Source organism: Castanea sativa, chromosome 1 (genome assembly GCF_040712315.1).
Source record: "Castanea sativa cultivar Marrone di Chiusa Pesio chromosome 1, ASM4071231v1".
Lineage (NCBI taxonomy): Eukaryota > Viridiplantae > Streptophyta > Magnoliopsida > Fagales > Fagaceae > Castanea > Castanea sativa.
In genome coordinates this window covers 65,848,902-65,865,508 of record NC_134013.1, presented here as the reverse complement: position 1 = coordinate 65,865,508, position 16,607 = coordinate 65,848,902, and the positions used below count along the sequence as shown (strand labels likewise).

Genomic DNA, 16,607 nt, shown 5'->3' with positions numbered 1-16,607 from the left:
AGAACAAGAAAGCGTACCTTGGTACGGTGAAATTCAAAACCGAAGATCAGAAGCACTTGGGAATACTTTTAATTTTCACTCCAATTCCACTTAATGCCCAAGATGTGTGGTCTCTCAATCAGTTTTCAAGGAGAGAATAGGAGAGTGTCCAACACTCACATACTCACCATTTCAGAATGATGTCTCACACCACCCCCAAAATTCTATATGTTTCTCTTCTTATATATAAATGATTATCTAATTGGGATAACCTTTCGGGCCATTCCAATTGGGCTCTTGTGTGTGGCTTGGAGTTAGACCAAGAGGGATCAATAAGACATTAGCTCCAATGGGTCTTGGGCTTTTCTGTCAACTCTTGACAAGTCCAAAGTTACCATTAACTATATTTAATACCACTATATAAATATAATTGCACTCTAGGCCTTATCTATAAATTATATCTCAAGACTTTATTATACATGCAACCCCTTTATAAAATATTTGTAGTAATACAAAGTCATGAATATAGACTGCCACTTTGAAGATTACTATATCTTAATCCTTGAATATCCGGTTTAATCCTTTAAGTTATTCATTATATATTTATGAAATCCAATTCCATAAATATATACTTTAGTAACTCCTTACTAAAGTGGTTGAGCCCAACTCTCTGAATAACCAAACCCATTAAACTTATCTGAAGAGAACATTTTGTATTTCCGTTAAGAAACTATGAATTCGATCTTGAGAATACATGTTCCATCAACACTAAATGTGGCTGCCCAACATGCTGAGGTTTTGACCGTGACTAATAGATCTCACTCCTGATATATCAAATCAACCTATATCTCATTATCATGTCCATTATCTCTCAGGATTAAGAGTTCATGTAAATAAAAGTTGTGAGATTTATTATTCATTTGACAGTCATTAGGAGAATAATAAATCTCACAGTGGTCCAATTCAATATGTCTTAACTCTTAAAATATATCAACATACCAACTAGAAATCTCTATTTCTATGATCAAGACAAATAATCTTAGTTGATATGTTATAGTCTTCGCAGATGAAACGCCCAATGTCATTACCGACTACGAACTACATTTTGAGTTTACAAGGAACTTGTGATTTACATCTTCTGTGACTAAATCACATAAATCACATACAATGCATCTCATGGAGTAAGATAATGTCTCATTAGTTCATTTATAAATAGTCTCATATAATTAAACAATTTAATTATTAATGACATGCCAATAAATTGGATTTTAGGGCATAAACCCCAACACTTCAACCACATGAACATAGTAATTCCAAATGATGGCGCTTACAATTATTTTCATTTGAATGAAAGTCATATCCTTACCTATACAGGTCCTCAGTCTTGCGTCAAATGTAATGAACTTGAAAGATTGTACATGCACTATTCCTCCACGCTCTAAAACCCATCACTCTAGCTTGAAGTCCAAGCAATCTTCACCCCATATGCTCTCCATGCTTTCCATTGAGTATAAAGAGTATATCATTGTTGTATTTGGCTTGATTGAGTGACCCTATATGCTCTCCATGCTTCACCCCATATTCTCTACTAATGTTATTTTTTATCTTCCTCATCATTTCTCCCTTCCCTCAACGTGAATCAGCTCATTTTTTTCTCATCGATGTATTCATTGCTCTCATCCAAACATGACTAAACCATTTCAAGTGACTCTCTCTCATACTTCCATCAATAAGAAATAGTACTCCTATCTTTATGGAATTTCCTCATTTTAAATTAAATCTTTCCGTGCATTTTCACTTATCTGTTTTAACATTCTCATTTCAACCACACCATTTTTTTTACTAAATATTTTGCTTTTTAGTAGTCCAAAATTTACTTCTGAACTCATGAGGTGAAAATAATATATATATATATATATATATATATATATATTTGTCTTTTCGAAAATTTTCAATGTTTTTAAATATTTGAATAATCAAAACAAACTAAAAATAAACCAAACCCAAAAAAAAAAAATCACAAATTTCCTAAAATAAATGAGAGAATTAAATCAGGGACGATGTGAATAACACTAACTTCAGATTTTTTTTTTTCTCACTCACATAACACATGTCTTTGGCTTTATAGATGAAGAACCATGAAAAGCAAAGTGTCTTTGGGAGAAATTAAATTTCATTGGAGAAAGGCCAATTTTAAAATTCTCTTTCACACACTAGCAATCTTCTTCTTTTTTTTTCTTTTCAAAAACTCACCATCAAACTTCATATTTGAGAGCTTGTTCATTAAAATAAATAAATATATAAATGTTTGAGCTTGACTTATCTAATAGTCGATTCTAATCCAATGCTTGAGCTTGCATATCTACTAAATAAATAAATAAAAGACAAATTTTAATTACAAAATGGGTTGTAGCTTAAGGTTATAACCTTACTCAATTTATTTTTATTGAAGTTGAATTTTCTTTATGCTCTTTTTATTCGAGTTGAATTTTGAAAAATTGCAAGTTTTTGTAATTGAAATTATACATAAAATATAAGCTTATAAATCATACAGTAAATATTATCTGACTGACACAAAATTTGATGTGTATTAAGAGCTTAAAAAATTTGTAATTCAACAGTTAGATTTTCAAAATATGTAATAATGTTAATTTTATTAAAGAAAGTTGTAACATTGGCTATAACCAATTTTGTAGTTAAATTTTATCCATAAAAAAATATTAATAAACATTTTTTAAAAAATAAGATCAAACTATTCATCAATAGCTTAGTTCATTGACAACCCTAGATAAATCTTATTAGACTCTAAGCTCCCACAAACCATATCCCTTCTGATACTTATAAAAGTGTTGTCACTAAGGGCTTCAATCACACCAATATTATTGTCTACTCACACTGCTGGTGAAGTCAATATTTCCTTTAGAACAAAAGTTTTGGTTGGAAAAGGAATATTCTGACATAGTGAGTTGAATTTCTTGGGCGTTGATCCTTGAAATAGAGTAATTCTTAGATATTCTCAAAACGCAGAAAATAGTGTTCAATTTTCTCATATTCATGGTGAGGTTCACTTTTAAAGGCAGAATTATTTGAGTGAGAGAGAAAGGGTACTAAACTTTGGTAAAAGAATAATTATTTCCTAATTTTGAGCTAGAATTAATTTTAATATGAATTTAAATAAAAAATTGAATTCTCACTTTTCAAAATTTTGAAGGTCAAAATCCATTGTTCATTCCAAAGTTATAGTTTATGAGCTATTTTAGTTCTTAAAATTAATTGATCACTTTTAGACCTTAACAACTTTAAACTAATCACAAATACTTATTAAATTATTGGCAATATACTAATACTCACCGATATCAAAATATTTTTTTTCAGTTATCAACTCAAAACCAACTTCGATATTGTATTAACAGCATTGCTTCTACTGAAAAGGAATCAATCAACTCCATTTGAAAGGGATCTTTCATAATTTCAAATTAAATATTACAATTTAAAAAGTGTATGGACTTCTACATGAAATAAATTTTAATTTTAAAATATACTCTCTTCAATTCTAATGAAATATAAAGGATGTTGTTTGACTTCAACCACTTGAACATGATAGTCTTAAGTAATTAATCTTGCAAGTATTTTCATTTGGGTAATTATTGTTTCTCCCTCTTGGAGGTAGAACATTTCTTAGAATGGTCATACTTTCACACCAAGTATCTACAATTTACATATTATATGACAGAATGTAGAAATGTTGTGAAAGAGTTTATTGAAATTTCTATCCAGCCCAAAACGTGTGGCTCCTACACAAAGTGCTTACACGAAGTATTGCAAGTAAACAATCCAAGTATCTCACACAACTATAATAATTAGGAAATAATATTTATTGGATGACAATGAGAACTACTTTGCCACCGACGTACTTTAGCAAGTACTTTTTTTTTTTTTTTGAGTAGTTTATTACACACTACTTGTTATACATACATTTGTACATACATTTGCGCACACATCATAAATATTGCACTGAAAACATGACTTGAAGTCACTCTTTCCAAGTTGGAAATCGTGACTTAAAGTCATGAATTTAGTGCAATTTTTGGGTGTATGCAAATGTGTGCGTAACAAGGTGTTCCCTTTCTTTGTCAAACAAATCTTTTGCTTATTCTCACCTTCAAACCATGTTTCATGTGAAGTATAATGGAGAAACGCGGCAAAACAGGATGACTTTCAACCGTGTGAACACGATAGTTCCAAATAATGGTGCTTGCAATTATTTTCATTTGAATGAAGGTTATATCCTTACCTAAACAAGTCCTCGGCCCTGAATTAAATGCTATGAACTTGAAAGACGGTACATGCACTATTCCTCCACGCTCTGAAATCCATCTCTCTGGCTTGAAGTCCAAGCAATCTTGACCCCATATGCTCTCCATCCTTCCCATTGAGTATAAAGAGTAACCCATTCTTGTATTTGGTCTGATAGAGTGACCGCTAGGAAGAATATCAGATTGAACTGAATATTTTAGATTGAAAGGTACAGGTGGAAAAAGGCGTAAGGATTCACATATCGCTCCATGGAGATAGACTAGCTTACTTAGCTCGTCTATGTTCAAGTCCTTGGACTTTCCGTTGTCCAACAAATGCTCCTTGATCTCTTCTAAAATCTTGGCTTCCACTAATGGGTGTGCTGCAAGAAGCCCAAAAAGCCACGTGAGTCCGGCACTTACGGTGTCTCTCCCTGCTGCCAAGAGATTAGTTGCAGTGTCCCTTAGAAACTTGTTGGATTTTGTAATATTACCGTTCATTTCTTCTTCCTTTTCCTCCATAACTATCGCTGTAAACAAGTTGAATTTTAGTTCCTCCTTCTTCAGGGTCAGTTCATCTCGCTTGGTTGAGATGCATTCGTTTACAAATTCATCCAAAACTTTCCAAGCATCTGATAGCTTCTTCTCTGATCCAATCTGAAGCTTTTTTTGTAACTTCCACCATCTTTCTGGTACAAAGTGTCGATATAACAGACTTTTCTCCAGTTCATCAAACGCTTTTGAATGTGCAACTTTAGGGAATTCAATGGAGAGGCAATTTGGATCGTGACCTAAAACCGTTAAGCAAACACTATCAAAGGTGAACCGTTGAAAAATGTCTTGTAAATCAACCTCAATTCCCAGACTTGAGACGTAATCAAGAATTGGAATGAGGCCCTTTTCCACCTTTCCCTTTACACCTTCCTCAAAGAACAACTTGAACTTGTTGTCCTTTAACAATGTCTGAAGTAGCTTCCTTTGATATCTCCACGAGTCATGATCAGAAGTGAAAATCCCATCTCCCAAAACATCAAAAATCTCTTGAAACTCCGACCCTTTTGGGTAGTTAGAAAAGTTTTTGCTGCAAATGTGGTGGATGTTCATGGGATCGCTAGTGAGCACAGTGTTCATGCCAGTGAACCAAGGACCCTTAAACTCGAAAGTGCCCCCATTATGTTTTAGGAGCCATATAAAATACTCATGCACATTCGATAGATTTTGAAGAATTCCCGGCAACATTCCAACAATAGGCCAATTGGTGATGGTTCGGGTTTTGCTCCATCTCCAATGACAAAGAAAAAGGAAGCATAAAAATATTGCTACAAGTATCTCTGGGTACAAAGGTAGTGTGGCCATTGAAGTTGATAGAAGCTTTGTGGTTTCATAAAGCCCCAGAGGTGGATGGCTTTTATAGGCATACAAATTGCTAAGGCTGAATGTATTTATTCACCCGCCAACTGTAGGATAGTTAGGCTTGTGGTACTAACATTAATTTAAGAAAGAAAACAATCGTCGTCCCACCATAACGGAATGAAAATCCTCCATTACCTGTAGAAGTCAATCAAAGAAGGCAAAAAAGGAATGAGAGCACTTAAGGCCACTCCAGACCATCACCAATTATTTAATTAGAATAAGAAATGGTTGCCTGCGTGAAACGTTCATTTTTTTCTTATAGTTAGGGATACTTATTTTTCTAACCAACTTGGTCTGTAAACTGTTACTCATTTTTTTGTTATCTGTCCGGGTGATTATGGACCAAATTGGTCGGTTTTAAAATGTTTTAAACTTGATTGATATTAGTCCAAACTTAAGAGGTGTTAACTATATTCACTTTTTTTTTCTTTTTTTTTTGTCATTATGACGTGAATGATGAATGAGAATCTATTTCCAAGAATTCAAGATAACAGAATTGAATAATTATGTCTTTTTTTTCTTTTTTTTGGCGTTAACACTAGAATACAGCCTTAAATGAAATTCAGTAGTATCTTTTGTTACTGACCTTTTCCACATGCTGTCTTTGCAAAACTCATTCCAACTATTGATCTCACTGTCGACAAAATCTGCACCACCATTGGATCTCTAGGGTCCATGCTCTCATGAGAAATGAAAATAATTCGATTCTAGCTGAGCATTAAAATTTTAGAATTTGCTCATCTATTTTTATTCAAATAAGAGCTAGACTCAAAATCATCACCAAATTAAATTACATGTTAAACCATGATTCATTTTTTTGATTAACAAGTTGATTTAATTAATTAAATAACATGATTTTTATTAATAAATTACAAAAATAAGATTCACCAAACTTCTATTTTTAATAATTTTAACCCGAAATTGAATGTTTCTATTATCAATAAATCACAAATAATAATTTCATATCTTATGAAATTATTAATTACAAACTTTCACAATCCAATCTCAAATCTTATTAGTATTTTTTTATACATACATACATACAACAACAACAACAACAAAAACAAGTCTTAGTCCCAAATTTTTGGAATTGGTTGTCAATCCTTAACAAATTAGTTACGGCTGACCACATGTATTCTTTTGTGCAATTTTATTATATCAAAAGTCATACTCTCTATTACTTTCCTAATTGATATGTCATATTTTACTATTCTACTAATGTTAACTTTTATCTTCCTCTACTTTTGTTTTTTGTTCTCTCAACATGAATAAACTCACTCTTTCTCATTGATGTATTAATCACTCTCCTCTAAACATGACCAAACCATCACAAGCGTCTCTCGTTCTATTTGAATCCTACTTAATCAAAAGCCTTTAAATTCTAGAGCATTTCACCAAATTTTTAAGTGTAAATTAACTTCATATGTAGTTTCATCCACACAAAAAAAAAAAAAAAAAAATTGTATCATGAACAAAAAGAATACAATTAAGGATTTCCTCTTTAATCAAATTAGTGGTCTCATCCATCACTAGTGTAAAGAAATATGGACTTAATTCTGATCCTTGATACAAACCTATAGTGATAGTGACAACTCAAATAGTGTGAAACACTATCCTTTGTTTAGACCCCCAATTTTAAACAAACGGCTAGATTGCTTTTACCCTACTTAACTAAGTGCTGAATAAAAGTAAGTGTAACGTAATAAGGCCAGAACTACTCTATAGCATATGCAAATACAATAAACAATAGGTGTAAAGCATAAAGAGTAAGAGAAGAGAGCTGCAAACACAAGATAACACCGAGACATGTTATCAAAGAGGAAACCAAAATACTCGGCGAAAACCTTTTTACGGCCCTCCAAGCCAAATCAATTCACTAGTGAATAAAGTTGGAGTACAAGGATATCAAAAAGACCCTTGAAACTTAATCTACCCAATATACTTGAACCCTCCAAGTTCTAACTACCAACGGACTTTACCGAGTCACGTCTTCACTAGTTATCCGGATCCCGCAATTAGCTCCAAATTGCATTTGTGTTTGGGCTAAGAACCTCTCAAGGATATGTAATTAGAGAAGTAGGAGTAGAGAAAAACTAAGAGAAATTGTGTAGATGATTGTGGGTTTATAATTTCTAACTTTCAAGTGTATTGCTAGGGTTTTCTCTCTGAAAGTCTCCTTACAATTTTGTGGGTAAAGTGGGCTTATATAGAATGTGTAAAGAAATGAGGAAAGCACTCTTTAAAATCCTCCAAGTAGAGAGTTTTGCAGGTCACTCATGAGTTGGCCAAGTCGCGAAGTGACTCGCGAAATACTGGCAAAAGACTATTCAAAACTTAATATACTTTATAGGAACTCATTTCTTTTCCAAAACTTACAACATAACCTCTCTAGGGACACTATCATATACTTTCCCTAGATCAATAACACCACTTGGAGAACTTTATAGGCCTATCTATATTTTTTCATTTGACATCTAAGTAAGAAAATAGCTCCCATGGTAGATCATGGTATAAAACAAAAGTGATTCTTAGATGTTGTTGTTTCATGTTTTAGACTCTATTTAATCACTCTTTTCCAAAGTTTCATAGTATGACTAACAAGTTTAATTCCATGATAATTTGTACAGTTTTGAATGTCCTCTTGTTCTTATAAATAGGTATTAAAGTACTTCTCAAACATGGAATTTGTACAATTTCAACTGCAATCCAAACCTAATATCAAACCTAGTCAACAAGACGGAAGCATGGAAAATCCATTAATGGAAATAAATAATAAAGCCAAAATCAAACCCAGTCAGTGGCTCGAAAAATTCATCAACGGAAACCCTGATTTTCAAACCCATCAACACAAACTCGGCCAACACCACAACATCCTACTAGTCTCTGAGACCCAAACCCTAACCGATTTGAGATCAACGCTGTTGAGATCAAACCCAAACCCAACGGAGGCAGAAAGTGCCTAAAATTGGCGCCATTAATTTCGTCCTCCTCCAACAACAATGTGAGAGAGAGAGAGAGAGAGAGAGATTTCAAGTCTCGATAAGTGCAATAGAGAGAGATTTCTTTGTTTGCCACAAAGAGAGACCTGAGATGGAAAAGAATATAAGCTTTTAATTTTTAGATTTTTCTACAATGTCATATATAAATTTGAACAATAATAAAGCACCGGATGTAGGTGTGTTTTTGGTGATTTTTTATAACAATATTGTTAGGTTCTAAATATTTAGGTTTAAATGTTTAGAATCATGTTTGTATTGTGTTGGCAAACCAAAAACAAAACATGTTTAGTCTAGGTGTAAGGCAATGCTTAAAAGTGTAGGTTTCACGTTTCAAGTTCAGCTGACTGCAGAAAAAGGAAGTGAGTTTCTGCCTTACTTGAACAATCAAGAATTAGACTCGACTGATCGAAAATCGCAAGTCTAGATTTTTTGCAGAATTTGTAAACAGGCCAAGCCCGCGAAAATGTTTTGGGTTTCATTTAAACTTCTTCACATATAAATGGGAAACCCTAGCCACTTTATGAAGACTTGTGTGTTACTCTTTATAAGATCTGAGAGGTTTTGTACGTTCTAACGACACAAGAATCTACCGAAGCAAGAACTACAATCAAGCGTTGGTAAAACATAGTTGCTACATCAAGATCATTATTGATGGTGATTTGAAACCTTTGAGTGAGATCTCAAAGTCACAAGCAAGGGTTCTTGTATTGGTGTAAATCCAAGAAGAGAAGGAATCTGTGGATTCAAAGCTTACACATGGTCGTGTCAATAAGTTACTACATGAGATAGCAATAGATTTAGGGTTAAATCTGATTGTAAAAACTTCAATTCTCTTATAGTGGATTTACTTTACCTTGAGGATAGCTAGGTCAAATCCTCCCTAATTTTTACCTTAAAATGGTTTGTTTCCATTGGAAAAATTTAGACCCCAGTTGATAGAATTAACAAGTTTTAAACCAAAGTTGTTAATTAGAATTATTATGAATAAACCTTGTTAAAACAAACAAACATCAATATCATGCACAGCGGAATAGAAAATAAAACAAAATATGATGACCCAAGAAAACTAATGAAACAAACATGTTTCACAGTAAAAACACCTGGAGGGAAACCTTCCCAAAAAGCAATCCACTATAATAAAGAGAAGTTTTAGATCTAGTACAAAACCTTTGTCCCTAGACTCTACAATCCCCGTAGATGAACTTACAGCAGAAACCTTCTACTGCTTCAAAACCTCCGAACTCTCTAGGATATGAATGCCACCAATGATGCATGGATCTCAATATGTGACTAACTTCTTTGCACGAATCCCAGTACGTGACTAACCCTAACAACTTGAAGAAGATGTTGTTGGCTGCAAAATTCTTCACTTCATCAACAATGAAGATCAAGAAGCACTTGGTTGCAAAACTCTATGACGCAAAGATGCAGTAATTTCTTGCAAAGAGAATAAGGCTATGAATGCGATATTCAATGTTGTTTCCATGGAAGAATTTAAGAGGATCTCAAATGTAGAGATTTCTCACACTGCATGGAACATCTTACAAACAGTGCGTGAAGGCACTAAGGCAGTAAAAATCAATAAATTGCAGCAGTTGACTTCTAGATTTGAAAGTATTAGAATGTCTGATGATGAATCTTTTGATAAATTCTATGCTAAGTTGAATGATTTTGTCAATTTTGCTTTTAATTTGAGTGAAGTTTATGATCAACCAAAAAATGTTAGGAAAATTCTTAGATCATTAACTGAGGATTTTTTACCTAAAGTGACTGCCATAGCTGAAAGTAAAGATGTTGACTCTATCCCTATAGATGAATTTGTAGGATCTTTTCAATCCTATGAATCTGACTTACCAAAATCTAATAAATCCAAATCTATGACCTTAAAATCTGTTGATGATTGTGGATTTGATGATGAAATCTTGTCTACTGAGATTGCTTATCTTGCTAAGAACTTTAGAAATTTTCTAAGAAATAATAACAGGAGGGCAAGAAATAAAAACAATGTTGATACTAAGAATGTGGAGAAGAGTGACACTACCAAAAACAACAATTCTAAAAAATCAAAAGATAAGGTAAGTCAATCTTCAAATAATTCTCTAAGACAAAAGTGTTATGGTTGTCAGGGTTTTGGTCACCTAAAATCTGAGTGTCCAACTTTCTTGAGATCCAAAGGTATAGCTATGGCTGTGAGTGATGATGAAGTTTCTAATAATGAGTATGAAAGTCATCAAGAAAGAAACTTCATGGCTTTCACTGCTACTGCTGTAGTAAGTGAAATTGAGACTGCTTATGAGAACCCTTCTGATAGGGAACTCTCTAAGAATGAAGATTTGCAAGAGGTTTATAACAAGTTATGCACAATTGCAGCCAAAGATGCTATGAGTGTTGAGATAGGGTTGAAAAAGATAAACACTCTTGAACAAGAAAAGAAGAATTTGCTGCTAAAACTGTTTGATGCCAATGAACTCTTGAACTCTGTTATGATTAAGAACATGACTTTGTTTGATAATGTTAAAAGTTTAGAATTAGAATTATCTGTTGCTAGAGAACAAATAGATAGAACTTCAACTTCTAAACTAGATTATATGTTACATGTTCAAAAGTCTGTTTCTGATAAGATAGGTTCAGGGTTTGTAGAGAATGGATCTACTCCTGTTGTGAATCCTCCTAAGTTTGTACTTACTACGTCCACTTCTGTTGTTCATCCAACTCTATCTGAAGTTAAGGTACATAAGGAAGTAGTTCCAGCTTTTAAAAAAACTAGGGTAGATCTAAGTGAGTCTAAACCTAAGAATTCCAATCAATCCAAAAACAAGAAAAATCACAAACCTCAGTGGTTTTGTCACTTTTGTGGTGGAGCTGGGCATACTAGGCCAAATTGTTTTAAGCTATAAGCTTTAATGTAAACTTCCAAACAAAAAGTGTATGTGCCAAAAGAACAAGATATTGTGGCACTTATTCATTAGCTGGTAAAGGTTTTTAACCTTTATACCAATACTAGAGCTAAAATTAAGGCAAATTCAAATAGAAATCCCAACTCCAAGTTTGCATCTAAAAGAGTCTAGATGCAAAAGACTCAGTCTTAGTGAGTCTGTCTGACATGGTCCTTGTGTTAATTCTTTCTATCTCCTGTGACTAAAATTGTTTTTCTTTAGGATTTGCACTTGCATCACGTTCATACATTGCATTCTAGGTTTTTTTTTTTTGTTTTTCAGTTTTTTCAAAAAAAATAAAATAAAAAAATAAAAAATCGAAAAAAAAAAAAGGGTTTTTGTATTATACATCTTCAAGATATGTAATTAAGATTGGCCTATGAAATTTACATTTCATGACTGTGTACCTTGTTTAGCTCTGGTAAGTTTTATTTTTCTGCACTTTACTAGTTTGTGCTATGTAGTGATTATATTGTGTGAGTTGTTTATGGTCTTTAAACACATGCTCTTGATTTTGAAGTCACATTTTTTTGATTGTATGGACTAAAAAATTTGAGAAGAAATGCCAAAATAACCATCTCACCACTGTTACTTGCCAATCATGAACACTTGTGTGCAAATCATAAAAGCCGTGCTCGATAAGCTATAGCACTTGCATAGCAAAATACTTAAGGTGTTATTGTACAATAGATAAAAGAAGCAAAATGAAAAATGTAAAACAAAGAAAAATATGCTTCAAAAGAAAAAGAAAAAACAAAATTGAAAAAAAAATTTACATGGTTGCAAGCGTGTTTTCTAGGAGATGCGGGAGTTATATGATGTAACTCTTTAGGTGATAGTCACTTTCAAAATTATGTGATGAATAATGTAGAAAGTGTGCTTATTCTCTATCTACATATCACCTTGTAAGTATCTCATACACTTACTAGTTGCATACACCACAAGCAAAACTTTGTTAAACTTTGTACATGTGATTCTGTGTTAAGTTTTGTGGCCTTCCAAAATTAAACTTTTTGATGTGTTTAAGGCATTTTGGGAGAGTGAGGAAAGAAAAGATTAAAGAAATTTGATAAAGTTTGAATTTTTCTTAGAAAAGTTTGGTTTTGTAAATCATTTGAAGTCATGAACATACATTACATATCATAAAACAGTTTTCCAAATGGTTCTGCAGAAAAAGTTTTTCCAAAATTTTCAAAATTTCTATTTCTTCAGGATTCAACTGATCAAGCCTATTTTTCGACCGATTGAAATGGGAAGAGGAAATTTATGTTTTCAGCTTAAACTCTTGGGTCTCTTTGATTCCTTCCCAATTCCTTTCGATCAGTTGAGCCTTTTCTTATGCATATTTCGATTCCTGCCCGATTCCTCTCAACCAATCGGATTTCAATTTTTTTAAAACATACAGGAATCAGATCAGACATTTTCAATTGTTCTTTGTCTTTCTCTCCGATTCCCCTCTCGATCCCTTCTCACCAAAAAAAAAAATGTCGTTTTCTTGGTCAAAGATTCAAAGGTTTTTTTCCTAATCTTAAGGTAAGACACTTCTGCCCTTTCTTTTTTATCATATTACATGCATTCATGAATTTTCTATAATTTTCGCATCAAAAGAAAATTGGGCTTTTGATGATTTTTGTGCATTTTGATCAAATTTTTTTCGTGGGTTTTTGTTCATGCATCATATAAACATGATTCACATGCTTTAATTTCAAAATTTTCATGGTTTATTAAAATTTTTGAATTAGGGTTCTTATGTTCTTGAGAGACTTGGGGATTTGTGAAATTGGGCTAAATTGGATAAAATTGACTTGTGTTATTAATAGTTTGAGCAATTATAACATGATTTATGCTTGTTATGTTGTTCAATTGATCAATATGAAGTTTTTTTTTCTTTTTTTGAAAATTAGGTTTTTCAATATTGGGGTTTTTATGAAATTCTTAATTTTCTTCATCAATTTTCAAAATTTTGGTGGAATTAGACTGTTTTGGAGCATTAGATCATGCATCATGGGTATTCTAATGTCGTGCATCATATAGTTTTCAAAAATTGCATGTTATCTTGTGTCTAACCCTTCTTAATGTAGTCTGCCCTTGGTTTCGTTTTTTTTTTTTTTTTCTGTCTTTAGTGATGGCTCCTAAGGTTGGTTGGAAATTTAAGATAAAGCAAATAGGAACCCTGGGTCATCCTCTTCCAGTTCAGCCTTAGTTGATAGAGTTCAATTTATGTCTGCCAAATGTGAGGAGACATATGAGACCTTGACTAAGTATAGGTCCATATGGGATGAAAGGGAAACTGTTTTGAGTGAGTTGGATCCCTCTATTTGTAGAAACTTTGTGTCAAGGAACTCGATGTCTTTGTGTAAGGTTTCTAATTCTCCTCCTGTAGTCTTGATTAGAGAGTTTTACTCTAACCTCTCTGTTTATTCTGAGGTCATAGGTGGTCATTACTTGACTTCCTGGATTAGAGGTCAAGAGTTCACTACAACAAAATGTATTTTCAGTGACAAAAAAAATTGTTACTAAAATTCCAGTATTTCGTCACTAAGACCCTTTAGTGACGAAATTGGACTTTTAGTGACGAAATTCATTTCGTCGCTGAAACCCCGTCACTAAAAGTCTTGGTGACGAAAAATTTCGTCACTAAAAGTCTGATTTGATTTTTTTTTTTGACTTTTAGAGACGAAAATGTTTCATCACTAAATGTTTTCCTCACTAAAAACACCATTCAGTGACGAAAATATTTCGTCACTAAAAACACTTTAGTTTATTAAATCATATTTAGTGACGAATAATTTCGTCACTAAAACTATTTATTGGGTACATATAGTGACGAAAAAGTTCGTCACTAAAACTATTTTTAAGAAAATCCATGCACATATAGTGATGAAAATTTTCGTCACTAAAACTATTTCTTACAAAATTTTGTTACATTTAGTGACGAAATATTTCGTCACTAAAACTTATTTTCTATTTTTACTTTTTTCATGGTTTTGATATTAACCTGTAACCTGTTATTACATTACTAAAACCTCACATTTGAATAATACATTTATTTCAACAACACATTTATAAAAAAAGATCCATACATTCCACAAGTAAAAAATAAAACAAATATCTAATTCAAACTCCTTCCATACAACAATTATTTTCAACATATGAAATAACTCAAGATGTTTTATAACAATATAAAAAGTGTAGCATAATATAATTAGAACAAACGGAAGATGTCCTCATATGTCTTCAAGTAATGCCAAAAGTAAATCTCCTTAAAACCACCAATAAGAAATCTGCACAAATATAAAACCAATACTACATTAAAATCGTAAAGTAAAAACATTAATTATGTAAGGAGAAACATTTCTAATAATACATTAAGAGTAGTCACACCATGTAATGTGGGTCAATTGCTAGAAGAAAGTACTAACCAAAACATGTTTTAACTTGAAGTTGAATCACCCCCATAGGTAAGAGCGTCATCATAACCATTTCTCCTTAAAAAGTTAAGAATATTCTTTTGGACCTCTTCTTGCTTAGCTCGTGCCTCTTGGTCCCTAGCTCGTGCCTCTTGGTCCCTAGCTCGCTCCTCTTGGTCCCTAGCTCTTGCCTCTTTGAGCTCAATGATCTCATTTTCTAACCGTTGAATATACTCCATCGAGGAATTAGATGAGGCGGTGGTTACTAGAGAAGAGGAAGGTCTCATGCCAAGTCCTTTTACAATACCGGACTTCTTCTAAAAAACCAAGTTTGAGATCTCCTCTTGTGTAAGGGGAATTGCATTAGGATCTTGACAATGATCCTCTTGCACTTTGAGAATATTTTCCTATCATTTGAAAAAGAGAAAAAAACAAACAATCACAACATTAATAATACATATGTTATAGCTTTACAAACATGATAGAGATGGAATGATAAGGATGGAATGATATACATACATATGTCACTTCATTCTCATGGTGTATCCACATATTTGTATTTGGATTGAAATGAACATCTTTGAAGATTTTTGTCAATTCAGGAACTTGACTGTCATTACTATTTGTATGATTAATTAACATTCAAGTGTTAGATAGTTATACTTAATTAATCACAACATGTAATATACTAAAGTTTAAGAAAAATGAAAAAAACACGCACCTTCTCATCAACCCTAATAGCAAATGCCTTTGTCCTGCATCTATGTTTGCCTGAAGTTTTCTTCCTATTTTCAAAGTTCTTTATTGATTTTTTCTAATAAACAACATTCAAGATATCTATTAGATCATGAATAAAACAGTATATATTTACTTTATCTAAGTATTAATCTAATTAGAACTGAAATCATCACAAACATCACAAGTATAGAGTTTTACAAATATTGAAATCAAATAAAATACTATTCATCACATCTAATCAACAATACTCATTAACATTTGCAAGAAATGAAAAACACTCCCAATATTAGTTTAACCCACTTTATAACACCATGCAAGCCACCCGCTTGCTCCAACACAACATACCACCACAAAACCAATCACAAACATCATAAGTATAGAGTTTTACAAGTATTGAAATCAAATAAAATACTATTCATCATATCTAATCAATAATACTCATTAACATTTGCAAGAAATGAAAAACACTCCCAATATTAGTTTAACCCACCTTATAACACCATGCAAGCCACCCGCTTGCTCCAACACAACATACCACCACAAAACTAATCACAAACATCACAAGTATAGAGTTTTACAAGTATTTAAATCAAATAAAATACTATTCATCACATATAATCAACAATACTCATTAACATTTGCAAGAAATAAAAAACACTCACAATATTAGTTTAACCCACCTTATAACACCATGCAAGCCACCTGCTTGCTCCAACACAACATACCACCACAAATCCAATTTCCAACATCACACGTATAAAGTTTTATAAGGTTTTCTACTAAAATTTACTTACTTTGCTCAAGCTAAGCTTACAACTTTTAGAAAAAATTCAAAGT

General features: G+C 32.5%; 1 protein-coding gene across 1 annotated transcript; it reads right to left on the bottom strand.

Annotated features, from left to right (window-relative positions):
* Positions 1–4,112: 4,112 nt before the first annotated feature.
* On the bottom strand, positions 4,113–5,663 carry LOC142638526 (alkane hydroxylase MAH1-like). Its single transcript, XM_075812555.1, has one exon. It carries the CDS (start codon positions 5,628–5,630, stop codon positions 4,113–4,115), a length of 1,518 nt encoding a protein of 505 aa, XP_075668670.1. The 5' UTR covers positions 5,631–5,663.
* Positions 5,664–16,607: the final 10,944 nt, after the last annotated feature.